General features: G+C 40.9%; 1 protein-coding gene and 3 long non-coding RNA genes across 4 annotated transcripts; 1 reads left to right on the top strand and 3 right to left on the bottom strand.

The window, feature by feature from the left end:
- The first annotated feature begins 1,956 nt into the window (after positions 1-1,956).
- On the top strand, positions 1,957-6,489 carry LOC110039796 (uncharacterized). The gene has a single exon (XM_020744941.2). It carries the CDS (start codon positions 2,573-2,575, stop codon positions 5,945-5,947), a length of 3,375 nt encoding a protein of 1,124 aa, XP_020600600.2. The 5' UTR covers positions 1,957-2,572; the 3' UTR covers positions 5,948-6,489.
- A 10,698-nt stretch (positions 6,490-17,187) lies between these two features.
- LOC149118109 (uncharacterized) lies at positions 17,188-17,993 on the bottom strand. Its single transcript, XR_016207144.1, has 2 exons — positions 17,952-17,993; positions 17,188-17,414 (listed from the first exon to the last, which is right to left on the bottom strand). It is a non-coding gene; the product is annotated as an uncharacterized LOC149118109 (long non-coding RNA).
- A 56-nt stretch (positions 17,994-18,049) lies between these two features.
- LOC149118108 (uncharacterized) lies at positions 18,050-19,831 on the bottom strand. Its single transcript, XR_016207146.1, has 2 exons — positions 18,835-19,831; positions 18,050-18,642 (listed from the first exon to the last, which is right to left on the bottom strand). It is a non-coding gene; the product is annotated as an uncharacterized LOC149118108 (long non-coding RNA).
- A 2,615-nt stretch (positions 19,832-22,446) lies between these two features.
- LOC110039799 (uncharacterized) lies at positions 22,447-24,653 on the bottom strand. The gene is made up of 2 exons (XR_016207142.1): positions 24,454-24,653; positions 22,447-23,344 (listed from the first exon to the last, which is right to left on the bottom strand). It is a non-coding gene; the product is annotated as an uncharacterized LOC110039799 (long non-coding RNA).
- Positions 24,654-26,572: the final 1,919 nt, after the last annotated feature.

Genomic DNA, 26,572 nt, shown 5'->3' with positions numbered 1-26,572 from the left:
GCTCTGTTGCTTAGGAACCGTCCGATTGCTGCGAGTTTTAACGGTCTCACGGCGTGGAAAAACGTACGAAGCGCGTAGTTTTCCCCGCGCGCGCCTCCTCCAGGACGTTCCCCTAAAGCTATCCCATAAAACGAAGAAGCCATAAGTTGCAAGGAATTAACTGAGCAATTGTACTAACTTAATTGAAACTGGTTTGACTGTGAACTGAAGATTAAAAACGGCAAAAACCTGATACCCTATTCGGTCTCACTAAAGTTATGGGGGTTTGACTTCTTAAAGTTGCAGCCTGATGCGAAAAAAGACGCTCAAAAACAATCAACAACAACAACGACGCGCATTCACTTCGACTAAAGGCTTCGATCTAGTAGCTTAAAATTTCGGAAGAGTGGTTTGGTCAGCCGCAAAAATTAAGTTCGCCGACTCACTGAGAGAGCGACGGAGTACTCACCACGCGCACCTCCGATCTCGTAGGTTTATGAAGGGATTAAAAAAAGGAAACACATGCACTTTTAGATTATTACTTCTCTGTCAGGGCATCTGTTTAAAATCTGAGCGCGTATTACCTTGTGTTCCTCGTAATTTTCCCGCCAGTTGTTGAGCCTAGATAACAAGACTTTGTGTTGCGACTACTTATCCATGTTTTTTTCAGATAACATGCGCCCCCGTATTTCGTCTCGAAACATTGGCTAGTAATTAAACAAATTTCTACGCATGTTATTCCAACAATATTCGAACAAAGTACATAATCTTTCTAAGGCCAAATATACACTTGGCTCCCATGCACCGTTTCGGGCAGGGTCGAACGATTACCTTTTTCGGCCCTAGTTTCGTCTGGTGTTATTTTCAGCTTTTGCTTCAGCTGTTTAAGGGCACAATTTTAAGTTAAATCAGTTTCGTTTCAGGTTTTTAAATCTCCTTTGACGAAAAGATCACGCCATTTTGGGACAGCACAAGGCATCAGGACCGTACTTATTTTGGCATGAATTCTTAACGAGTTTGATTAATCGCATCATGGCGAGTGACAAGAGTTTAGCAAGATTAATGGACCTTTGTCATTGTGGTCGGCAACTTGGCACTCATGGCTCAAAGGTTCCGTGAGGTGTTTCAGCTTTCACATGCAAGACCGTGAAAGGGCACGTGCTCGAAATTTCAACGACTTCCAACAGACTCTAAGTGACTCAAGGTTTAGTCAAGCTACGGCTTGGTTGATCAGCGTTTCAACAAAATTTCCTGGTTCTAAGGTGTTCATTCCATTTTATTTCTTGCGTGATTAAAATATCTCTTAAATATGCATGGAAAGGATTAGTGTCGTATCGCAAAAGATGATCTTAAGCTGCAAATTAAAACAAGACGAATAACTACAATTAATCTTACGGCAGGTCATTTCTGCGATGTAGAATATTACCTCTAGTTTCCTAGGGAACAAAAGGCTCGAAACACGGGGAATGACAGAAAACAAGAGAACCGCGCAGATTTGGAAACTTTCATCAGATGGCCGGATTGCAAACGGCAGCGTCCACACTGCTACGCCGGAGAAATTTGAGAACGCAGCTTTAATTCCAGGGTTTGGCCTACCGGCCATACTAAATCCGTCACGAAAATGGAGCTTTCCATGAGCAGGAGGACTTTGAGGACGTCGGCTTTGCATTTTTATTTGGACGGAAAACGTTTTGAAAACGATTTCCCTGGCCTTGTTTTCCTTAATCACAAATCTAAAATGACCGGTGATTGTTGCGTTTTTAGATTCCTCCACGGTTGTGTGGGCGGAAAACATTTGATGCGTTCTCAGGGTGAAACCTTCGTTTTCAAATATACTTCCAGCGTGGTGTGGACGGGGCCTATAATAATTTGGGTTCAGTATGTTTTTCTCCATGCAGGCTTCACGGCGTGCTTGCCATCGCTAGGGAATCAAGACAGCTTTAATGGCTAAAGAAGTCTTAAATAAAATACATTATGATTTCGGTATTCTTATTTACGTGCAGGTATTAACCATTACCAGAATAGGCCTAAAATGAGTTGTAATGAGTGTAGCGAAGCAGTGACGTGTGACGTAATGCCACCAAAACAAAGTACAGGACATTTCACAAATAGGTGCTGATGGACACGGAATACATTTGCAGACCTCTCTAACATGACTAACATCGATAATCGATAAAGTTCTTCGTACGTGCCTCGACAAATAGCGTTTGAAGGATTAAGCAATAGCAATTTCCTCGAGCTACATTCACAGCTGTCGGTCATATTTCACAGTAGTGTTATTCCGTCACAATCGATTACCAAGTACATACATTTTGCATCAACGCGCATGACAATGTGGTTGACACAACGGGAGGGCTTGCATGTGTCCCACGAGGATCATCGCCCGCGTCTTTGACGATTTGGTCACAGTGTCAGGAAACGATATCGTGTTTTGGAAAAGTATATGTCCTCAAGAAAGCCACACTTGTTCATGTTGTATCAGAATGGCTGTTCACACGTGTCCGGGTTAAAGTCATTTTAGACGATGACTTGATTCCAGAAAATTAATACAATTTAAAGCAAGGAAAGAACTGTGTTGGACTGTGAATTTCTTATGGCTAGTGATGAAAAAATCCTCGACGAGTTGCATTTTCTTTCCTGGAAAATCGAGGCATTAGAAAGGAAGCTTGAAACCAGTTTGGCAATTCAAGAAGACTTGGCAGCCAATTTGCTACCAGAAGACGGCTCGTCTGCGGCATCTGTAACGGCAATCAAGAAATGTGGGAGAAGGCACGTCTCCGGTTCGAGTTGTTCAGAACCTATTTCCAGCGACGATGAACACAACAGTTCGCGCCTTGATAGTGCGATCTCTAAAGATTCAGAACACGAGCTCGAACGCAGCACTTCTTATCTCATTATTCCCGTCGGCAGCTACAAAGACAATGACTCTTATTCATTTACAACAGAAAAACAAACTTTCATATGGTCAGAAATGGATGATACTGCGCGTAAATATATTACCTGTGAAGACGCATTTATCGGCGATAACGACGGCGCCACAGAGAATAAGATCAATGCTAATCAGCGAGATTTAAGCATTCCAAGTGTTACCAATTCGCTAAAATCGTTTGCGAATGAAGTGATACCGCTACCGAGCCAAAGCAGCTTTGGTACAAGCGAAAAGCAAATGTGTACTCAGAGGAATGAACGTGTCTCCGAGATAATTCCTTCGGAAGATTGTTTACTTAATTCAAGAGGATCACATTCCAATGCCTATGATCCGTTTGAAGGGAAACGGGAAGTTGGAGGTGCTATCGACATTGAATACGATCAAGAAGAGAAAATGGTGTCTACAGAATGCAAAGATTATAAGCTGCCTTTAAGCCGCAAATATGGCCTTACTATTGGCATAGCAACGGCTAAAGAGCCTTCTCAAGGCATCAGCTCTAGTGGCGTTAACTCGTTTAAACCCATTGCTCGACATCATTCTGAAAGATTTCAAAGTCATTTCGCAGCTGACGAAATCAAGGAGCAGGGGGCAGTGGATGAGCAATTGAGGTCTTTGTTCAAACAATCAACAACTCAATCAACGCATTCTTCTGATGGGGCAACATTTGATCAAATTTACAATCACTCTTCAGAGTCAATGCACTGTGACAACGAGAAATACATGGAATACAAACAGAGCTCAAGTGATTTTAAACCTGACATCAGCGCTTATTACACAGAAAAAGCCGGTGAACCATCTTACAACGTGATCTATGTTGATTCGGAGCCACTTGAGGGCGATCACACTAACTACGATTTTGTTGACACTTTAGGAGAACGAGAAGCATTCTATTATGAAAGGAATCCAGCCAAATTAAATGCAAATCTCAGTGATGCGTTTGAACAATCATCTTCGACAAACACGGAACCAGACAGACAGCAAGCAATGGCAGATTATCCACTACTCGTGAAGAATGGAAAGTACGAAAACGTTGTTTATTTTACACGGCAAGTGGAGCAATACCAGAACGGAAACCATGGATTAAAACAGAACGAAACGATGAACTGTGACGCTGTTGCGAGTAACAAGCTTATTGAAATGCAAATGAATCACGTTCCAGAAGAACAAAGATACGAGCACGCCTATTATACTCGTAAACGATTTGACGCTAAGAGTCTTTTAACAAACAATGGCACTGGTTACACAGACGGCAATGAGAGCGGACAACACATTCAAAACGTCCCAGCAGATGTAAACAACAACGGCGAAGCTGTAAAGGCAGTACTATTCCGAGTTGACAAAACAAAACCACAGTACCAGGAGGCTGATGGGCATATTTCACAGTTTAATGATCAATTCTTTGGCATTGTTGGCTACAACAATGATTACAAAGCAATTAGCACTGATAGCAATGACAGGGTCGCCACCCGCACCACGCGGTCAAAAAGCCATCCGGTACACCCTAGTTATCATCAAATTATGCGAAATCTTCACGCACCAAAGCGAGGACCACACACGCATCATTCCAGAGAAGATGCATTCGAGAATCATCCGGAAAAAAGAGTTCCAAATGATAACACACACTCGAAGTTTCACTTCCATTCGAGAGAAGATGAATTCGAGAATCATCTGGAGAAAAGAATTCCACATGATAACACACACTCGAAGTTTCCCTTTGAGGCAGACGTCTTAACTGAAAGCGGGTTTTCGGAGACGTTGATGTCAGCGTTGAGTGATGATGTGTTCTTTGACTCCACACCAAATCCGGACTTGGTAAGCCAAACGCCTTCAGGGAATGTTATTACCACTAATCACGATGCAGCGCCCGAGGTGTCCGGATCAGAGAGCTCTTATTCTTCTCTCACAAGCATCAGCTCTAATAATGGTGGTATCTACCCATGGAAAATTCGCAAAGACTCGCTGTCTCGTCAGGATTATAATGAGAGAAAGCAGTTTGTCATTCCCGATTATGAACATTCAGCTTTGGAAAGAAACTCCCGCCCCTCCTCAACTTCGTCATACTTCAGAGATAACGAGCCATCGTCTGACAGTGAACCCTATGTTCGCAGCTTCAGGCTGTCACCCCTACCACGCCCTGCTCGCGCTCCATCTCTTCACGAACAGCTCATGGGGGATATTCTTCGGCGTGAATACACAACTGGGCAAATAAGAGTTTCATCGCCAACTTCAAGTGTAGATACTAGTGATCTCTCTACGAGTGACCGTGCTTGCGAGTGCCAGTATCAATGTGAATGTCAGACCGGAATTCCTACAGCTGAAGACTTTAGAGAGGAACTGAAAGCCATTTCTACATATGTGTTGAATGCACGCAAGGAATCAGCATCTCTCTATAAAAAGCCGCAAGTAAAATATTACCTGGACGAAGAGCAGGGGGACATGGACATTTTTGGTGGCTGCCTTCAAAAGAAAGAAAACAAAACTGTCCCGATGCTCGTAAGGGTCATCTTAAGACTTCGAAAGCACTTTTTTGGAACACTGGACTCAAAAACTCCTTTCGAGGAAAAGAGTGAGAGCGATGTTAATAACAACGAACGTATTTCCTTGGAAAAACTCGAGGAACAAACTTTCAACAGGAAGCAGCGGGGTCGAAAAATTTCCTTCTCACCTTCAGCCATGCTTCTGAGTGCAATTGGTGAGAATTCAGCGGCGGAAGTCAAGGAAGTCATTGAAAAGGAGAGAATAGATGTGAATCAGTTAAGTCCCAGTGGTCGCTCATTGTTACACAAAGCAGCCGCTGCTGGAGACCTGGAAAGCATTCACACCCTCATTCAATACGGCGCCTTGGTTAATATCGTCGACCAAGATGGTTTTCCACCGATTCATTCCGCACTTAAGAAAGCTCATTATAAATGTGCTATACTGCTTATTGAATGTGGAACTGATATTGCTCGGTATACAACGGAACGCATCCGGGAATTCATGGAAATTAGAGACATGACGACAGGACATTTCCCTGTTCTCCTGAAAACAAATTTGTGACGTAATGTGAAGAACAGTGACGTGCTAAAACTTGCCTTAGGAGAGTTATCAACGTTTACCTCAGACGGGAACTGAAATGACTCTCCAATGCTTTTCAAGAGTGATTTTCTTTACAAAATAGCTTGTTTAAAATAGATGAGCACCGAACAATTCAAAATCGAAAACTATTCAGTACTTTATTGAAAATCATCGATTTCATTAAAAATTAAGTCAAGAAGAATTAAACTGGATAAAGGTGAAAAAGTGTGAAAAGCATTGAAAATCATTTATTTTTAAAAAAAATAAGTCAAGAAGAAACTGAATGAAGGTGAAATGGTGTGAAAAACGTGTTTTTTGTAAATTTGCGTCAAGTCTGGGCTGATGTCTTTAAATTATTCGCTGTTTTCAATTACAGACTCATGTAATTAGAATCTTAGAATCATGAAGTAAATTATGCTTTGTAACACTTCATATTAATATTACACTGTATTCCAATGTACGGCCAGGGATTCTTCAGTTACCTGCACGTATAGCAGTTAAACATGTTTACTTGGTATATGTTACATAGCTGTCCAGGCTTACGTGAATCTCACGCGATCGCTCATTGATGACTTGGCTATGATTTAAACTTACGCCACGTGGGATACTCATTTATTTTTTTTTTATTTTTACTGTTGCGTATGAAACAGACTACAGTTAATGACTAGCCCCGGTCTGTGGGAATATCTAGTTAGGTTTTTTTCCTCGGTTTCTCAATGAGTGAATGTTGAAGGAAGCATCTTGATTTAAAGAGAAACGAAAATGTTTATTACGCCGCGACAACTCACTATTTGTGTACTCAGTTTTAGTTCTCAGTAGGCCCTCCCTCGACACCATAAAAATGAATTAAAACACTTTAACTACGACATTGAAATCGCTCAAAAATGCCACCGTGCTGTCCTCTAAAAAGTACCTTTCTGCTTGGATTTTTTTAGTGAATTTGTTTTCTTCTGTTGGTATTCCCCTTCTATATCTCTTCTTTTATGTGAAAAGATAGTCCAAGAAACGTTTTGCGAGCAGACAATTACGCCAACCACGGCTCACTAGAACAAAATCGTAAGTAATCGCATTCTTGAACACAAAAAGTAACTACCTATCACGAAAATATCGCATACTTGGGTCACCGTCTTTGCAACAAACCGGTAGATAATGCCATCTGTAGAATTCAGGGACGGGTTTAATCGGCTTTCAACAATCCAAGATTTATGTCAATGAACATTTCAGTTGTATCACTTATTGACGATTTTTTGTTCCGTAAGTTTTTGCCCTAGCTTTACTTTCAAACTGTAACTTAAACTTAGCAGTGGAAGTTGCTTCTCACGTAAAAGGAATTGATGACGTGGGTTAAATTTTAATCCTGTAAGTTTAGCGATAACCGGCTTATATATGGACCAGGTGTGTTGTCATCTTGCCATTTGAACAGAAAACAAAATCATCACAGAGTAATTCTTATAGCGTCCCAGCAATTACTCCTGGTACTAACAGTCACCTTATAATACTCTATTCTGTCGAACATTTGTCACTGTAGGTGTGTCTGTTTATGTAGCTGAGTGTAGTTTTGTAGCTGTAATATAGGAACACAGAAACCATCAGATACTCTGCATTGACATGCAGTTCAGTTGAGTTCTCTTTGGTTTGCCAGTGACTGGCTTTGGTTGCTTGCCGTCCACAATAAGTTTCGTCACGCATTTGTGTAATGGGAACAAGTTAGCCACGACACACATCACGATGCCGTGTTTCACTGAGGTTCGCCATTTTCTACCTACGGTGTATACGCTGAAATAAACTACGTAGATCTGTTTCTTTTTATTCTACATAATGTGACCAGGTCAGTAGCAGTCACAGCCAAGACTAGATCGAAGAAGACCAAGTTGGTATATTTGGATTGATTTTCTCTTGTACTGACTCACACCACATTAAGGAAAACGTCCTTTCTTCACCCCTTATCAAAGGGCCTAAAAGGAAGAGGGACAGGTTTTGGACAGGAATTATTATTTTCAACTCCGTCTGTTAATGTTGGCCCAACGAATCGAAGGCACCTATATCACTAAGCGTTAGTGTTCTAGAATTGTTTACAAGTGGGAATTATTGCACAGGTTTCTCTTTCAATATTTTCCTTTGAAATCATCTTAAGCTTCGTTACAGGTTAACTCTCCGTTGAGAACTGGGTGTGATCTGTGGCATCGTGTCGTCTTTGCGGTCTTAATTATTCAGCAAAGAAAACCTGACGTTAAAGCGCAGGTCGCAAGTAAATGTCTTTACTTACGGGCCACGTAAAACTTTATACTATATCTTTTCTTTCATCTCATTGTGTGCATAATGATCATCATGTATTGACTGAGGATAGCTTTGAAAGAAAATTATTTTTATTTATGAACGCTTATAAACATTGAACCTGAGAACCTCCTAGCGGTCTTGGGAAAAAGGGGAAATAATCATTTATTTATATACCTTGGATTTATTTGAGGGAATAAGGTTTATTTACATGGGCGGCTCTGCTATTAACCGGAATTTTGGCGATATGTTTTAGGGAGTATTCAAGTTACAAGAGTTTGCACAATCGGCAACTTTCCACTATTTTGCCCCAGAAGGCTTTAGAGAGAAGAAATCGTCTTAAAAAGTATTTTCCATCATCTTGTGTATTGCCATGGTTTTGGTCTACCTCGCAAATTCGGTGAAATATATCTGTCTGGATTCGCAAAAAAATAGCCACAGAATTTGACTTGTCACTGATAATCTTGATATAATTCTGTCCTAGAGCTACAGTCTGAAATTGCCTTTCAGCGAAAATGAATAGAAATGTACTATATATGTGTTGGAAATACTGAAATACCATAACAATTGCAATAGAAACCGTCTAGTTGTAGTTTAGGTCAGGATTTGGAGGCTTAAGAGCAGTGCAGAATAGTTTTCCGCAGACTCGTTTCCAGTCTCCGCGTATTAGCGGCCGCTTTAGTGGTCTCGCTAAACACAGATTGAGTCCACACAAGTTAGAAAACAACAAATCGTGTTTGTAAGATAATACGGCAAATTAAAGACCCAAATTTACGTTCGTGTAGATTTTGATTCGCGAAATTTGTCTGAGTGATTTTACTGATAACAAACCCAGTGATTGAACTCAGCAGTAGAAGTCTGGCATGACACAAGTTATCGTTGACAATGCGACAGTTCTCGGGAACAGTTGCCACCCAAAAAAAACAGATTTTCTGCTTCTGTCCTTGATGTTGTTGGCAGAATATATGCCCTGAGGTGGCTTTACAACGATTCACAACGGTTGACAACGATTCACAGCGGTTCACATGACACAAATAAAGAAATATATGTTATTGGCCGGCTGGGAGGTCCGTATAGTGAAAAACTGTGACCAAGGTCTTTCAAGCCCGAGGTCACAGTTTTTCACTATACGGACCGACCCTAAGCCGGACAATAACATGTTTATCTTTTTTTCTTGCGGTGAATTGGCTTACAAGTGGGTTTGTTTTCGCAGCTTTGTCATTGAATTGGCTTACGCGCCGTCTACAGACTCTACAAACCATTCGTAAAAAATCTAACGAGTGAACGAGCGAGTAACTCAGATACTAGAAAAAGAAAGATGCATTGAAGAACAGATTTATACCGAACTACTCTATGTTAGTTGCATTTAGTTCACCATTTAAGTTCTCTAAAAGTGTTTTTCCGGTGTGAAATTTTGTGCAAAGTTTGAAGGTGTACTACGAAAACAATTTCTGTCAGTTGTTGCGAATCACTCGAAATCAGAATTTTCTACCGTAAATTGAGTAGCAGATAGTGAGGAAATTCGTGAAGTGTATTCCACAGAAATTCTCTCAAATATGGCAACGATCGGAGAGATAAACTCGACTGAAATGGACTCTTTTTTTACTTAAAATTGCTCAGCGAGAGTCACGCAGGATTACGCGCCATTACAGCGCCGAGCTACAAACAGCCAAACAAACTCTCACAACTTCAAAAAACTCAATTGAATTTACTTACAGTGACTTTCCTTGCCATTTAAAGGTGAATAGAGATAAACTTGCGTTGATTAATCGTCTATGGAAGTGTAATTCGTTCACGAAAATAGATCAACTCGAGGGATTCCGCCCGCTGTGGCGGTCCGGATGAGAAAATTCCGCCCGCTCCAGGAACCAATCAGATTGCAGGATTTGTTGATTTCCCTCCGCTCACGAGCTGAGAAAAAGATAATATCTTTTATTTTCTTTAATCGGGGATGTGAACCGTTGTGAGCCATTGAAATCTACTGTACATGTCTTGCTCACGTGCACCGTAAAAAAACAGAACTTACGTAAAAAACAAAAGATATTGTCGCCTTTCTGCATCAATCCAGAAAAAAAAACAAAAACAAAAACAACAACAAAAAAAATCAATGGCTCCTCGAAAACCATTTCGTGAAATAATTCTCGCCAATAATTAACCTATGTGGCGTAATAATTGCACTCTATTGGTCCACGACAGGATCTATAGTTTGCTAGACAATGATGCTAAGTACTACTGAGTAGACGGAACAGTGCCGGATGATGCTGGGAAAGCTTCGCACTGTGTAAAATATAATTCAGACAATCGTGGACAAAAGTAGTTGAGAAACTCCCCGAAAAAGACCTGTTTCGTTGAACACGTGAGTTTTTCAATATCCAATTTTCACATTTCGACCCCCTCTCCCCTTTTCAATGTTGCAACCACGTGACAGTGTCCACGGAGCGTATTTCAACATTGAAAAGGGGGAGAACGGAGGTTTGGCTATCGACAAAAAAGACTGTTTTTTGAAATTACGGAAGGAAGCCGTCAGAAAGCGTTTGTTTCGCTTAAATGAGTCAACACCTTTGTCCATGATTGTAGCTTTGCACAAGGCTTATCGTAGCTCAAATAAAAGGAAATAACTCTCCTGCATGCCTTTTGAGGCCAGGAAGACTAAATTGAGTTATTCACCGTCTTTTCGTTGAATCATGAATTGCACAATTTAAGTAAGAGTGCTTTTAACATGAAATTGGACTCTAAATCAACACGAACGCACAGCGGAGAGCTGATCTATAGCTTTCTAAAGGCCAGCATCGTCCTGAATGGACTGAACAAGAGCTTCCTACATCGGGAATCGATTGAACTTCAAACAAACTAAGCCATAGTTAGCAGTAAGCGAACACTTAACATGTTATCGTTACGTCAATTATCGACCGGAAGCCACGCAAATATATTTCTTCCGCGTTGGCGAATCACAGACAGTTCTGATAGTTAGCTAGGCCGTGAACGCCTAAAATTGATAAAACAACTGAGGAAATTCTACTCACGATCAGCGCTTGACCCATTGTTCTTCACTCCGTTTGTAACCATGTTTTGCTCGCAAATAGCAATATCCCGGATTCTCTTGCCCGGATGTGCTTGAATTTTATCGAGTGGGAAATGCCAGTTCCCGACCTCAACAGATTTTTAAGTCTTTAGCGACATCAAAGTTCAGAGGAAATAACGCCAACAGCAGCTAGAAATGTCTAGTCCATTGCACGTGTAAGCCCTAAATTGATGTGGCTAAAGCTCTTTGCTGTCTAAAGCAAGCACAACATTATCGCCACAGTGCAAACGGCCTACTATTACGGGGCTAAATGAAGCCCCGTTCCAGTACAGAGCCCTTTTATGTTCGATAACGGGCGACGTTTGCTAGCAAATCGTTAGGCTTGCACCTTCATTGGACTTAATGATGTCCTCGGGCAGACTTCCTTTAGACAGCAGTTACAGAACGCTGATCAGTCGGTTCCTTCTCAGAGTCACAGCGCGAACTGAAATTCAGGAGAGTGTAGAAACATGCAGCAAGAAGTTCTTTACATTTTATGCTAGGCAATATTTACAGGCTGCTGCCATAGGGAAAGCAAAATAAAAAAAAACAACAATAAAATAAAATAGTAATAAAAAAATAAAATAAATAAAACCCCCTTGATTTCTTTAACACTGTTTTCATAAACCCATGCAGACATATATTTCAACGGATTAAGACCAGGAACCATAATCGGGGACGGAGACCGTAAGCGCGCGCCATTTCTAGTATTGGGGCTGTCCCCATGATATGGAACAATGTTCCTATTTTTAGAACAAATTGCGCCATCGCCTGCGGCACACGCCTCTGCACACGCGCGTACATGCTGCGAGAATTTTTGCGGATGTCGCGCGGGGGAAATGGCGTCCGAAATTCCCGAAATTTTTCATGTTTTTGGCCCACAACTCAACGCGTTTACGTCTGTGGGAATTTTGCTAAAATATTTTCGTCGTAAGCTGCTCCAGTTGGAGTGAAGTAAGACAGTGTCGAATTTAGGTATGTTCCGCTTTAAACTTATATATATCGCTGACCAAGGCCCAGTTCAGACGTCGTGCTTTTGCCGTGCCGAACTAAAATCAGGATTTAAGTTCGACAAAAGTACGGCAGAAGCAAGGCGTCTGAATCAAACTTTTGCATTAAGTTCGGCAAGCAATTAAGTTCGACAAGCTCTGCCGTGCTACACGACTCTGGCACGGCAGTGAGTCAGACGTCGTGCTTTTGCCACGCTAAACAAAATTCATAAATTATATTAATGTATTTTGGCGAGATTGCGTTCCCACGGGGAGTTAGGAGGAGAATTGCTACGAGGCATCACTAAATGCTGAATTTGGTTCGACTCTGGCACGACGGCTGAATCAGAGTTGTTTCTTTGCCGTGCTACAGTCGAACCAAATTGCAATTTAGTTCGGCACGGCAAAAGCACGACGTCTCAACTGGGCCCAATTTGTGTTCCGATGCTTCTTTTACATGAGCTGTACATTACTCCACTGTAAATTCAGGAGTACCCAACGACAGTTTCGAAGAAAATCCACCATACAGTGTGCTTAACATTACCTGAGTGTCACTACGTCAATCTTGTTTAATATTTAACTTTCCTGGGAAAAAAATACCCGCTCTTCACCGCCAGCAAGCATGATTTTGAAGTTATCGGACTCCCAGCCAGCGCTCGACGTTGAGGTCGTCAACGAGCCAGCATGCTTTAAATTTGTCACCTAGCTAGCCAGCATAAAAAAGTTTGCCAAAAGTTTGCCAGCATGTTCGAGTATACCATTTTTTGCCAGCCGGCGAGCGAGTAATTTCAATATACCATAGCAAGGTGCATTTCCTTAAAACTATTTATATAACAACGGATTTAGTATTGCGTACCCTGAACGCAAAAAAATACGTTAATGGTTTCATTTTTACTTTTGACTGGAAAGGTTTCGTAAAACTCAAAAGATTACACTTACCATACAACAGTAAACCAAGAGAGGGAAAGATAAAATGTGCTTACAGTGTTCTGATTATCCTTGAGGGATCCAAGCTTCACTCTGAAAATAAATCGTGAATTCCTTCCAAAAGAAGAGTGAAGTATAAACAATGTCCATTCGGTTAACAGACGTAATCTAGATATTCAGTTAATGAAGATCTATTGTTGTTATTACAAGTACAACAAGCAACCTATCAGTTGTTTCAAACGCTTACATCCGACAAACTTTCACATTCATTTCATTTCCCAGAGTTATTGTTCCAAAAAGTCAACGAACCTCCATGCAAAGAACTAAAAACTGTTTAGCTCATGAAGTAAAAGCAAAACAAGATTACAAAGCCCTCACTAGGCTTTGGCTACCAAGTGTCTGTCATTTTTATAATCAAATGAACCTACGAAACAAACAGATGTCAGTTACCTTTATCAGTATAACATTTCCTTGGCGAAATAGCAAATCCCCGCAAAAGATTCAATACAGAAGCCGGAAGGATTTGCAGCAAAAGCAATCGCAAGTTGTTCGTAAGGTGATCACCGCAAAAGACTCACGACAGAAACCGCAAAGATTCGCAGCAAAAGCGAGCGTTAGTCGTTCATCAGGTGATCGGCGCAAAGGACTCACGACAGAAGCCGCAAGGATTCGCAGCAAAAGCAATCGTTACTTGTTCGTAAGGTGATCACAGCAAAAGACTCACGACAGAAGCCGCAAGGATTCGCAGCAAAAGCAATCGTTAGTAGTTCGTAAAGCGATCACCGCAAAAGACTCACGACAGAAGCCGCAAGGATTCGCAGCAAAAGCAATCGTTAGTAGTTCGTAAAGCGATCACCGCAAAAGACTCACGACAGAAGCCGCAAGGATTCAGGGGCACCCAACGGATCGTTTCGGTAAATTATCTGTTCGGAAGGCCTTTAATCCCCTCTGATTTTCTTGAGAGAATTGGCACCTCGAACTTTCGTGATATGAGAAATTTAATGTCTGTTGTTTTCGGACTGTTGAAAATGTCGTTTTGAGTACCGAAAAAAGGTCAGCTATCATTTTCGGAAAGGCGATAAGACCTAAGGTTTTCGGGAAATGGACAAAAAAGCCCTAATAAATTCGAGAATACTCAAGTTCCCCTAGAATATCCGAACAGATAAAATTTTTTTAGTGCAACCTGAAATTAACCTACAGAGCTTTAAAAGTAATCCAGATAGCCTAAAACAGCATCTAACAGCATTAGAGAGAAAACGGTCGTTGGGTGCCCCTGAGGATTCGCAGCAAAAGCAATCGTTAGTAACTGTTGTTCGTAAGGCGATCACCGCAAAAGACTCACGACAGAAGCCGCAAGGATTCGCAGCAAAAGCAATCGTTAGTAACTGTTGTTCGTAAGGCGATCACCGCAAAAGACTCAAGACAGAAGCCGTAAGGATTCGCAGCAAAAGCAATCGTTAGTAGTTCGTCAGGCGATCGCCGCAAAAGACTCAAGACAGAAGCCGCAAGGATTCGCAGCAAACGCAATCGTTACTTGTTCGTCAGGCGATCACCGCAAAAGACTCACGACAGAAGCCGCAAGGATTCGCAGCAAAAGCAATCGTTAGTAACTGTTGTTCGTAAGGCGATCACCGCAAAAGACTCACGACAGAAGCCGTAAGGATTCGCAGCAAAAGCAATCGTTAGTCGTTCGTAAGGCGATCACCGTAAAAGACTCACGACAGAAGTCGGAATGATTCGGAGCAAAAGCAATCGTTAGTTGCTCATAACTGAAGCGACTGGCTTTGTCTTAGTAGTCGTGAGCCATGATTTTTTTTTTATTTTCCGTGAAGCGTAAAATGCCAATATTATATCAGTTTTCGTGAATTGTGAAAAGGGCTTTTTATTTTCCGTGAAACGTGATCTATACCCCCAATCACCCATTCTACTAGTCGACGAACTGAAACGACTTTTGCAATTTTGTGTGGTTCCTGTGCACGTAATGGGTGCACAGACCTTGTCAAAGCGCCTAATTAGGAATACAACCGCTTTTGTTTGCGGTCATGTCTTAAGGCTCTGTCAAGTTTCTCATGGGTCAACTTATCTCCTGACGTTCCAAAGGTCATTTGCGGCTTCTCGTTTTGAACATGATCAGTGTGATCTCGGATCATAAATCCTGACCTGGATCACCCCAAAGGAATTCGCCCCATTGGCCTTGTGTTAAGCAAGTGAACATGCCGAAAAAAAAAAATAGGAGTTTTCGCCTTTACGCCCGCCCAATACCACGGGCGACAGATGCCTGCCAAATAATCTGGCAAAATTATTATCCAGACGTGCGCTCTTTGGTCAAAGAATTTTAAACTGGCAGAAGTGTCCACTTCGATATAGAGTTCATCGATAGATCATTCATTACACGACTCCAGTTAATTCACGGCACTAGCGTGCAGATTGAAACCCAACCTCGTTCCCAGGGTCTCTCATCTTACCGCCTCCTGGAGCGAGCGAAGAGAGACCCTGGTTGGGTCTGGTCACGTGTCTCCCAGAATCTGGGAGATGACAATTAAATTATTGAAGGGATGGGCGGCCCAGTGGGAATTTTGTCTATACTTAGCCCACGGGAGTGCGGGATGTGTTGTCACCAAAGTAAACCAAGAACGATATGTTCTGCGGCAATGTCCGGCGGTAATATTCTGCAAACGCCGAGGAAAACTTATCCATCATCTAATAGCGGAAATCCAAGTCGCTGAAGGCTCTATGGTTCAGTGAAGGACGTTACATATTGTAAAAATCTCTTCAAGAAGGCGAATGGAGAATTACACACCGCGACCGAGGCTGTGTATGGAAGATCTTTGACTCAGCTTTACCTCAGAATGAAGTGTAGGTCTTGTGAACGCGATTAAATAATTCTAGAGAATTCAGGGCCTTTTAATTGATCACTGAAAGCTAAGGTCACTTCGAAAGGAGCGTCAAAGGTTGAAAAGATCTATTGAAGTTTCACCGCGCCGTCGGCGCCCCGAACTTTGCAGAGCGCGAAGGATAATACAACGAACTCGTTGCGGTATGCATTTCGCCGTCGTTGCTGATAAACTGGATTTATCTTCGACCGAAAGGAGGCAAGAAGAAGAAAAAGACAAATATAATTTTTATTGTGTCGTTAATAAATTAGTGTACGTGACTCCAACGGTTCGTGACAATTGTGCACATTGTCCTTTAATTTTCGATCTTTCGACCTTTCTTTACTTCACGCGTGTTTCTGAGGGACACTTTTTATGCTGTGTTATTAGAAGAAATGGAAATTATAAGTAGAGTGGAGTCGTTTGATTGTGTTACAGCATATTTTTAGAGATCGTAGGTCTGCATGGTTTCCGCTGTAAACTGCACGTCGCTTCTCAGAGTGACACCTCTGTATAAATTTGCCATGCCGTGCTTATACTTTGTTTAGGTTCGTTTCTATTGCAAGATATGTTTTAAGGCTCTAAGTATTGGCTCTCCAGGGACAAAGACTAAAATATCCCTTGAGCATCAATTTGATCAAGTGCATTCAAAGAAGAAACGACAATTACTCCGGGATGAAATTGCGCTGCTCCACGTCCACAGTTGAAATGACTGACTTTCCATAAATCCAGTGGGTAAGACGGCAACACTGAAAATCAAGACCACTAAATTGCCTCGAGACAGACTTGCTTAACCTTTAGGTAAACGTTGGAATAGATATTATTCGAAATTTCAGCCTGAAAGCTAAGTATTAATAAACGCCGCGGGTAATGGCAGTCGCAGCGCGATACTTCGAATTCGACAAAGCTCAACGCGACAAATTACTGATTACAGAGGACCCCTCCCTGATGGTCTTAATTGTCAAAGTGGCACGTGACCAGACCCAACCAGGGTCTCTCTTCGCTCGCTCCAGGGGGCGGTAAGATGAGAGACCCTGGGAACGAGGTTGATTGAAACCGTTGCCTCAACTGGTAGGTCAACGACGAGTTCAAATGAAAGCTGTTTTGGATCGCGTTTATTACCGGAAATTCACTTGCTTGGCGCAATCAAACACATCGTGCGTTAAACTTGTCAAATTGTACTTTGGCAATATTTTCCAGACACTTGCTTAGTAGTTTGCTTTTCACAGTTCTAAAACAGTGTTTTCAAAATGACAAACGATCGCGAGTTCTGTAATCCTTCGCTGATTTCTGTCTTCTTTAGGCTTCGAAAGATCCTCCGGTTCCTAGTACGGAAATTCAATTATTACATGATTACACGCAGAACCTACAGGTCCGACCAGCTAGCTTTGTGAAACACAACTAAAGGCGACAAATGATATATGTTTGCTCAAAGAAAGCCGCACGGAAAGACGAAAGTTGTTTCCTTCTCAACTACAAACTGAAGGAAAGTTTAAGTTAAAAGTTTCTTTTAACTGACAAAGATTTTAATAACATAGACAATTTTAACATTTTACTTATTATGCCAATAAAATACATTGCATGATTTAACTACAGTTTCCGGTGAGCAACGCGCGACAGTCCCTTGCATTCAATGTACCCAATAAGACTGAAAAAGAAGGCAAACAATTGACCCTCGTCGTCCGGCAACTTTCGGAAAACCCCATCACGCAAAGTTGCACTGATTTAAAGCAAAACAAAAGTGCTATGAGCGGGAGGCGTTGATTGTATGATACAGTGATCCCTTTATCTTAGCATCAGAGAGGATAGTTGCATGTCCAACAATGCAGTCCGAGCTAGCGCATATAAACAAATACGCCTACCCTTTATCCAGCTGCTTTGTCCCTTTGGTAAGTCCTTTTTTCAGCGGAACTTAGATCGGGCAGATGTCTTCCCTTAGTCTCTTTTCTTTTTTCTCTCCAGCCTTTGAAATGACTCAGAATGACTGCAAATGTAAATTAACTCCCGGCAATCTTGAATCGCCGATACATTAATAAGTTTAGGGTCTCAAAATAAAAGCATTTCTCTCAAAGAGACAGCAAACAGTGTGGAATGAATTCACCCGACGGCCATTTCCGGTGAGCAACGCGCGATAGTCCCTTGTTTTCCAGAGGACAAACATTAACTCGTTATGCTGGTACTGAACCACGATTAAGGCATTTAATGTACCCAATAAGACTGAAAAAGAGGGCAAACCATTGTCCTTCGTCTTCCGGCAACCTTCGGGAAATTTTCGATTAAGCAAATTTGCAGATTTATAGCAACCCAAAAATGCTATGAGCGAAACGATGAGTGTATGGTACAATGAGATTACTTTACTTGATTACTTTAGCATCAAGAGAGGAAAGTTGACCACCGATGCAGACGACTAGCGCATATAAACAGAACATTATGCCTACCCTTTATCCAGCTGCTTTGCTTGTCTGCGCCAAGTCCCTTTCACAGCAGATCTCAGATTTGGCAGATCTCGTTTCTTTCCTTTACCAGCGGAGCCCTCGAAATAACTCAGAATGACTGCAAAATAGGAATGTAAATGAATACCTTAGAGTCTAGGTTCTTATGCCTCCGATACCTTTTTAAATTTAGTTGTCTATAAATGAAAGAATTAATGCAAAACAGACAGCGAACAGTGTCACTGATTCCAGCACAATGTACCATCACTGCCCCGTGTGCAAGCAAGAGAATTATAGGAGTGAATTTACCAACCTTTAAGTTGCTTTCCACTGTTTCTTTATAACTGCTGACTGCTTGCAGCACAATAGCGCCAGTAGCGGTTTTCTGAAGTGACGGCTTCTTAAGGCCTTTGGAACGACAAACGAGCGGAGATCCTGGAGATGGGCCGTGTTCCATTGAAAAAAACGTTTTTAACGGATTCGGCCATTCGAGATACTAGTGTTATTACGTCATTGAAAATGACAGCTGCTGGTGTTATGCAATTTTTACTGGTTGATGAAAAAGATAAACCGCAACAATCTGACAGTGGAGCCACCATTTTCGGGCATGGCATCACGCGCGCGTTGATTTGCATTTTTTTTTTCTTTTTTGCTGCACGTGGCGCTGGGAGTAAGTACGACCGCTTGCGGTTTATCGTCTCGCGTTTTTTACGTCCCAGGGCGGGATTGATTGCTTTTTCGAAAAAGTCACAGCCAGAAAAAACAAAAAAGTCACTTTTTTACCAGCTAGGGACAGTGTTTTAAATAAGTTTTTAGCAAGCCAGACGCTGAAAGAAAATCCCAGCCAGTAAATAATCTAATGCTAATATTTCCCAGCCAGCGTAATTGCAGCCTGTCGAGCGGGTTTTCTGTCGAGCGGCTCCGTCGGGTACTCCTGTAAATTTCACATATTTGAAGATTAACAGCTTTTCCATGACACAGCAAAACACTAGCTGGATATATTTAGATATAGCAGAGTTTCAGGACTTCATAGTTTCCTAGTTCCTCTCACCACACGCTTGCGAAGAATTTGCCAGTCTATCGCGACCGAAAAGCAAAACAAAACAATTGCTAGTTCGAGTTTCGCCTGAATTGTAAACAACGCTTGCTGTTTCATCAAGGCCCAATAACTTTACGACCGTAGATACTGCTCAGTTTTATTTGTGTAAAAATCCAGTAAATTGTCTTTTGTCGATGAATGAGAGCGCCCGCCAATGCGTGTTTTGTACAGTCAGTAAACATGACAAATTGTACTTCAGCCGCACTTTCGTGTGAAAACGTCTATCGAACTCAAACAATAACTCTATAGTTTTTAAACATGGTTAAAGTGTATATGACAGGAAAAATAATTTCTGCTTATTTGAAAGGCCTTTCAAAATACAGAAGAATGGCGTTTTTCTTTTTGAAATATCATTTTTCGTTTTAGAGATATTGACGTTTTTCTATTATGCAAATTAGATCAGTGATGACGTCATATTGTTTGCAACTAAAAAGTGGGAAATACTGAATAAACGATATCTCTGGAAATATTGAAGCAGTGTTCTTGAAACTTGCACCACAAATGTGCATTACAAAAGGAACAACATGACACCCTTAGTGCTGTTGCCATGACAACAGTTTTGCCGCTAATGCTGTCCTAATAAAAACTGAAATTCCCAGTTTTTGTCTTAAACCAAGAACCATCTACACCACCCAATCTAATGATGGGAGTAAGACAGTATAGGAACTATGTCTGTTCCAAGTAGGACTTTTTGTCTCACTTAAGAGGTTGCAAATGGGGATTTTTAGTTTTTGACAGAAAGAGACTGGAACCGAAAGAGTTGCTATGGTAACTCACTGAGGGTGTCATTTTGTTCCTTTTGTGATGCACATTTGTGGTGCCAAGTTTCAAGAACGCTGCTCCAATATTTCCAGAGACATCGTTTATTCAATATTTTCCACTTTTTAGTTGCAAACAATATGACGTCATCACTGATCTAATTTGCATAATAGAAAAATGTCAATATCTCTAAAACGAAAAACAATATTTCAAAAAGAAAAACGCCATTCTTCGGTGTTTTGAAAGGCCTTTCAAATGAGCGAAAATTACTTTTCGTGTCATATATATACTTTAAGATTGATGAATGTTTGAGAACATAAAGCTAAGCTGAAAATATGTGAATAAAGCAGAAATAATCAGCAAAGTTACGATGACGTTTTCTTTAATCAACTTCGAATAACGATTTCGATTTTGTTTATCGAGTTCTCAAAACTCCTTGTCTATTTTCATTTTCGCAGCGTAAAACTTCACTCTGTTGAAGAAACACACATGATGTTAGTGGCCTTTTTGCGTTCGTGAAATTTGTTGCAGCATCTTAGCACAAAAGATAACGAAACAAATCTTTGTCAAGATTTGTTGACAATTGAAAACACCGACTCGGACTTGAAAGTGCACGAGCTGCACTATGCAAATGAGCTACTTGTACGCGTCAGACTTTCCTTTCAAAAACTTTTGCAAACTCGCCAAACAAGCAGAAACAATGAGAAACCATGAAAAATAGGTTTTGTTTATGATTAAGCATTGTCTGAGAAACTCACAAATTAACTCGATACCAGAGTAGAGAGTTTTCTTGCTATATTCTTAAGTCAACACAAACGCAAAAGCATACGCGTAAGCTTACAACTAGCGCGAGCAGATCTTATTATTCATTCCCAGCGCGAGATTGAAGTCTTGTTTTCGACCTTGAAAAACCCACCTTTTCCGTTAGCTCAGAGCATAAAACTACATATAAAAGCCCTGGTTCTTATTCCCTGCCTTATTCCCTGCCTTATTCCCTGCCATTGCTGTAAAAAATCTGCAAGAGAATCTCGCAACTCTCACCATTTGATCACGCAACGTGACAACATCCACACGAGAGGCCCCGACATGTGCGTGGATCCGCGCGGATATATGACGTCAGGATGGCGCAATTTGTTCTAAAAATAGAAAAATTGTCTCATATCATAGGTGCGCGGGGATCCCAAGACTTACGGTCTCCGTCCCCGATTATGGCTCCTGTTAAGACTGGATGACCCAGAAAGGCCGAAAAATGAGCGTTTCGACTACTGTCGATCTTTCTAACGAATCTGGAGTAAAACTAGGCCATTCCCTGATCATTTCGGACATTCTGTGCGAATAATCAACGGATTAAGACTGAATGACCCAGAAAGGTCGAAAAATGAGCGTTTCTACCATTGTCGGTCTTTCTAAAGCATCTGGAGACAAACTGGGCATTCCCTGATTATTTCGGACATTCTGTGCGAATGATCAACGGATTAAGACTGAATGACCCAGAAAGGCCGAAACATGAGCATTTCTACTTACTGTCGATCTTTCTAAAGCATCTGGAGTCAAACTAGGGCATTCCCTCATGATTTCGGAAGTTCTGTGCGAACATATGACTGGATTTATGAAAACCGTGTTAAGACTTTGCACAAAATAGCGGGCATGTTTTTGGAAAATCGGTCAGATATATTTTGCAAGTTTTGTTAATTTCGTCATGCCTCTTTGAGTGAGAGAAAAAGAGACCAACAGTCAGAATAAAAGTGACTCTAGCAGATAGGTCAAATCTAACAGTTAACTGCATCGACCATCCACCTTGCGATGTTTCAAATCACAGATGATGACATATTAACCCGCACATACTTGACAAAGAATAGTTGACAACATTAAAATTGAACGGTAGAAAGTGTACAGAGTAGGTAGAGGAGAGGTAAAGCGGAGAGGTTAAAGAGTGGATACAGAGTGGATAAATAGAGAGGATACAGAGCGGGTACACAGAGAGTACAGAGAGAGTACAAAGCGTATACTTGGGTGGGGCGGGTACAGGCCCAAAAGTGCCAAAGAAAATGCCTAAAGGACCACATCTTTATTCTCTTTAAGCCTTTACTCCTTCTGCAGTCATCGACGGAGCAACTAACAAGGTTAGCTGATGTCGCCTTTTAAACTCATTATTTACGGTCTATATTATACCGTATCCATTCTAAGGTTATTCTAGATCACAAAAACAATAAGAAACGGTTAAGGTCTTGATAACAGATAGCCTTGTAGTCCTTGAAGTGTCTCTCAGCGTAATGGTTACATAATTTTACCCGTTTTCCCCCTTGATAAATAATGTGTATAATTCATGAATGCATGTAAACAAGACAGGATGAAGGGTAAGAGAGTTAATCCCTAATGTTGGCCTTATTCCCTGTCGATCTGTTTTCAGATCAATTGAAAATCCCAGCAGAGTCCAGAAATATCCAATCCTGTAACGCGGAGTGTGGTCACGTGGACAGCCCACACGGTTTTGCACGCCATTTCATCCTCCACGAAAACACCACGCAACGCATATGGAAACTTTATGCGATCCGCTGTAGGCCCGGGTACCATGTCTAAAAATAACTTGAGAGGGATTACCCTGGGAATAAACACTATATGATTCTCTCTAACCCTTCATCCTCTCTTGATGTTAACTGGTTTCAATAATCACGAAATTTAACCCTGTTCGTTCCTCAGTGTATAGCAGTCCATCCTGTGAACATTTTAATCTATTCTTGGGAACAGTTTCTTTTAATTTCCCAAATCAAAAAGTATTAAACACGTCTATCGTGTTCTAACAGCAAGGCATCAGGATCGCCGAGGTGTCTTTGTGACTTCACCAGTCTCGTTGGTTGCGTTCGGAACTAACAATGGGCTCTGTGGATATCATCTCAGTCTTCATGCTGTCATATGATGGCAGTAAAGGTGCATCTGGATGTGGCTTCGTCAACTTTTGAAGCTGCTGAATCGTGAACACAAAGTATAATCATCAGCTCACAAGAATATGCAGTTCAGAACAGTCGGTCGCCCGGTTCCTCCCCTATACATGTTAATCTGTTGCTGTATGTGTTGCATCTCCGGGGGAAAAAGTGCTAAGAATTGAAAAACAACCAAACGAGGACAAAATAACATTGTGAAAAAACTGAACCCCAGAACAACCACTATGTGCTCGCTAACGAGTTAGTTTGTTCTGCAAAGTGACATGTAGTGATGCGGACCGCATTTCTATAAATTCATCGGATGATTATTATTTCTATGTAACTTGCTTCCAACTGAATCATGGACTGAATAGCTAAAAAAAAAGCTTAAAAACTTCACTGGCCGCGACTCTTCACGAAGAAGTCACGAAACATCCGCGATATCATAATGAAAGGTAAGTCTCGTCGAAAATTCACATAATTACAGCTAAATACTAGTGTTGGTCGTTTCTTAATAGGATGTAAATTGATCCAAATTAAAACAGTTAGACTAGTCCTTATTAACTATTCGGAAGGTAATTGCAATGTGATCATCCGCATGTGTAGTCAATACAAACTTACCATTTTTCTTCCAAGTTGTGTGAGGATATTGGAGCTACAAAACAATCAACAAACTGATAATAGCGAGAGAGCCTGGTACGATTGAAAAAAAGGTTCGGACTATAGGAAAATCTTTGTTTACAATATTTGCCTCATTACCATAAGCGATACAGTTTCTGATGGAGCTACAAAGAGATTAATACTGAATATTGAAAAGAGCACAGCACGATTAACTGTCCCAAGGAATTTGAGCGCGATGTGTTAAATACTTTTCGTGTGACGAGGGTTTAAAAGCTCAAAATTTTACAAAGAATGTATGAGCTCATTAGCGCTTTTGCCACACAGAAATTTTGATGTTTTTGAAACCCAATTTCTCCTCGAATATTACACCCAAAGAGCCAAAACTTTCACCACTTACTAAGTTTCACAAGCTCTTTAAGTTTTTCTAGTAAAATCGTGTCTAGCATGATGCCTTCTATGCACAAAGTCGTATGTTAATTAGGAAAAATGTAAACAATGACGTCAGCAAAGATTCGCCCGTTGAAATGTTTACCTCTTTACGCATTGTTTCTTTGTTTGCAACATATGAACACGTGAAAGTGTCTGGACCTTGAAATTCCTGTGTATATGGTCCTTTTGATCATCACTTCCAAACATACAAAAACTACATAAATATGAATGCTACTCCTTCTAACACGTTGGACATCATTTGACACTACTTGACCAACTCTGTGGCTAAAGTTTTTCATTCTTCTGTACGGGGCAAGCTGAGGCGTAATAAAACTGTAAACACGTTTTGGGGAGGAGCCTAAAGGATTTGTGCGTGGGAGACAAGTAATCTAAATAATACAATATATACGTGGAGGTGATTCTCATGCAAAGCACAAAAGGCAAATTATCACTCCTATTACCCCAATCTGAAACGCTTAATTTAACTTTCACGCAATAGAAATTTCTAAATATAATACATATAATGAACTAAACAAGATACTGTTAATAAACCCTAATCCTCAAAGTCAACAGTCTTAGGACAACAGAAATTTAAATCAAGCACAATGTTTTTTTAGTGATGAAACTTTCTCATTTTTCTTTGCCAATGAAAGTTTTCACCCGTAATTACCAATAACAAACTCTTTCTGTTGTATTTAATAGGGTCGTGAGCAGAGAGCAGAAAGCGGTCGGTTTAAAATAAGCTCATTTTCTTTCATGGAGTAGACAACTTTATTGGGAGAAAACGTGACCATTTGCCATGACTCAGTCTATTTAAATGTATTTTCCTTGACACGTTGTTCTGAGCTTTGTTTTTTTAAAAATAGCTTAATGGGGTGACCACATAAAGCGTTCGTTATTGTTTCTCTGTTCGAAATATACAAACGACATAAACGAACTATAAACCCATCTAGCCCTTAAAATTCATGTGGCTCTGTGGTCGAAAAATACAAGGGGTACATAAATATGAAAACTGGCCCTAACATAGCTTGGACATAATTTGACACTATTTGACCGCTACTTGATGACTGCATTTTTTTCATTCTTCTGTTAGGAGAACGGTCCCAAAATAAACTCGTATACACGTTTTTGAGACGGACGTGAGGAGCCCGAAGGACTTCCGAGTGGGCGGTTAATTATATAAAGCTGTGGACATTTTTTGCATTAATTTGAGGGAATAAAAGATTTCTCTACTATCAACTTGAATTTTGCAGAAAAATAAGAGAGCAGTAAAATTGGCCAAGGGAACACGTATCCACCACTGGGTTTCAGAACCGATCAAGTTCCATATCTTAGGGAAGGAGCCAGGGGATTAAAATACTTCCTAAGGGCCGAAAATGTTTTGGGCCCCGACTTAATTTAAGACCAGTGGAGCTGGAAAAATGTTGGGCCCCCATCTTGTGAAGAGGTTTGGAGCAATAGCTATGCGGATAGAAAAAAAAAAAAAAAAACAGAATCGGGTGTTTTCAGCTTCACACATCACCTTCTATCGCCTAACCGGATATCGTGTAACATTTTTTCTGATCGGCGGAATGTAATCTTGAAGCCAATTAACTCTTGTAGAACTTAAAACAAGTAAAGAACAAGTCTTCATCAGAGGGAAAACGATTTGAGGTCACTGGACGATAGAAAACATACCTCAGTATAACAAAAACCTTGAGCTTCAAAAGCAATTTGGGGCAAACAAATCTGTGATGCAAATTTAAATTGCAAATTGTCCCAACGGCGCACGCTGACACTGATAATTTATTCATCACAAGTTTAGTTTACCACCATCTTCGTGAAGTTCTTGTCGATCCCTGTTGATCTAATCTAGTTTAAATAATCGCCAAATCTAACACTGTACGTTCCTCAGTGCACAACAGTCCATTCTATGAACATTTAAATCAACTTGGGAACAGTGTCTTTTAATTTCTCAAATTAAAAAGCATTAAGCCTATTAAAACTAAACCTACACTGTAATTTCGTTTGCAAATCTTTCAAACGGAGTCGTCAAAAAGTACTTATGTAGTTTGATATTTTCTTCGTCAGAACTCGACACCCGCGTACGCTTTTTGTCACTTTTGGCGGCATTTTTGCGGATTTCAAATTAGTTAAACTGGTGTATCAACTTGAAGTATTAGGCGAGCCTTTATCATTCTCCCTTCGCTTATGTCGGAGAGTTATTCCATCGACTGTCTCGT

This window comes from Orbicella faveolata, unplaced genomic scaffold (assembly GCF_042242905.1).
Source record: "Orbicella faveolata isolate gen_17 unplaced genomic scaffold, um_ofav_v1 contig_1, whole genome shotgun sequence".
Taxonomy (NCBI): domain Eukaryota; kingdom Metazoa; phylum Cnidaria; class Anthozoa; order Scleractinia; family Merulinidae; genus Orbicella; species Orbicella faveolata.
Note: the sequence above shows the minus strand (reverse complement) of the source record. Positions and strands in the feature narration are given on the sequence as shown.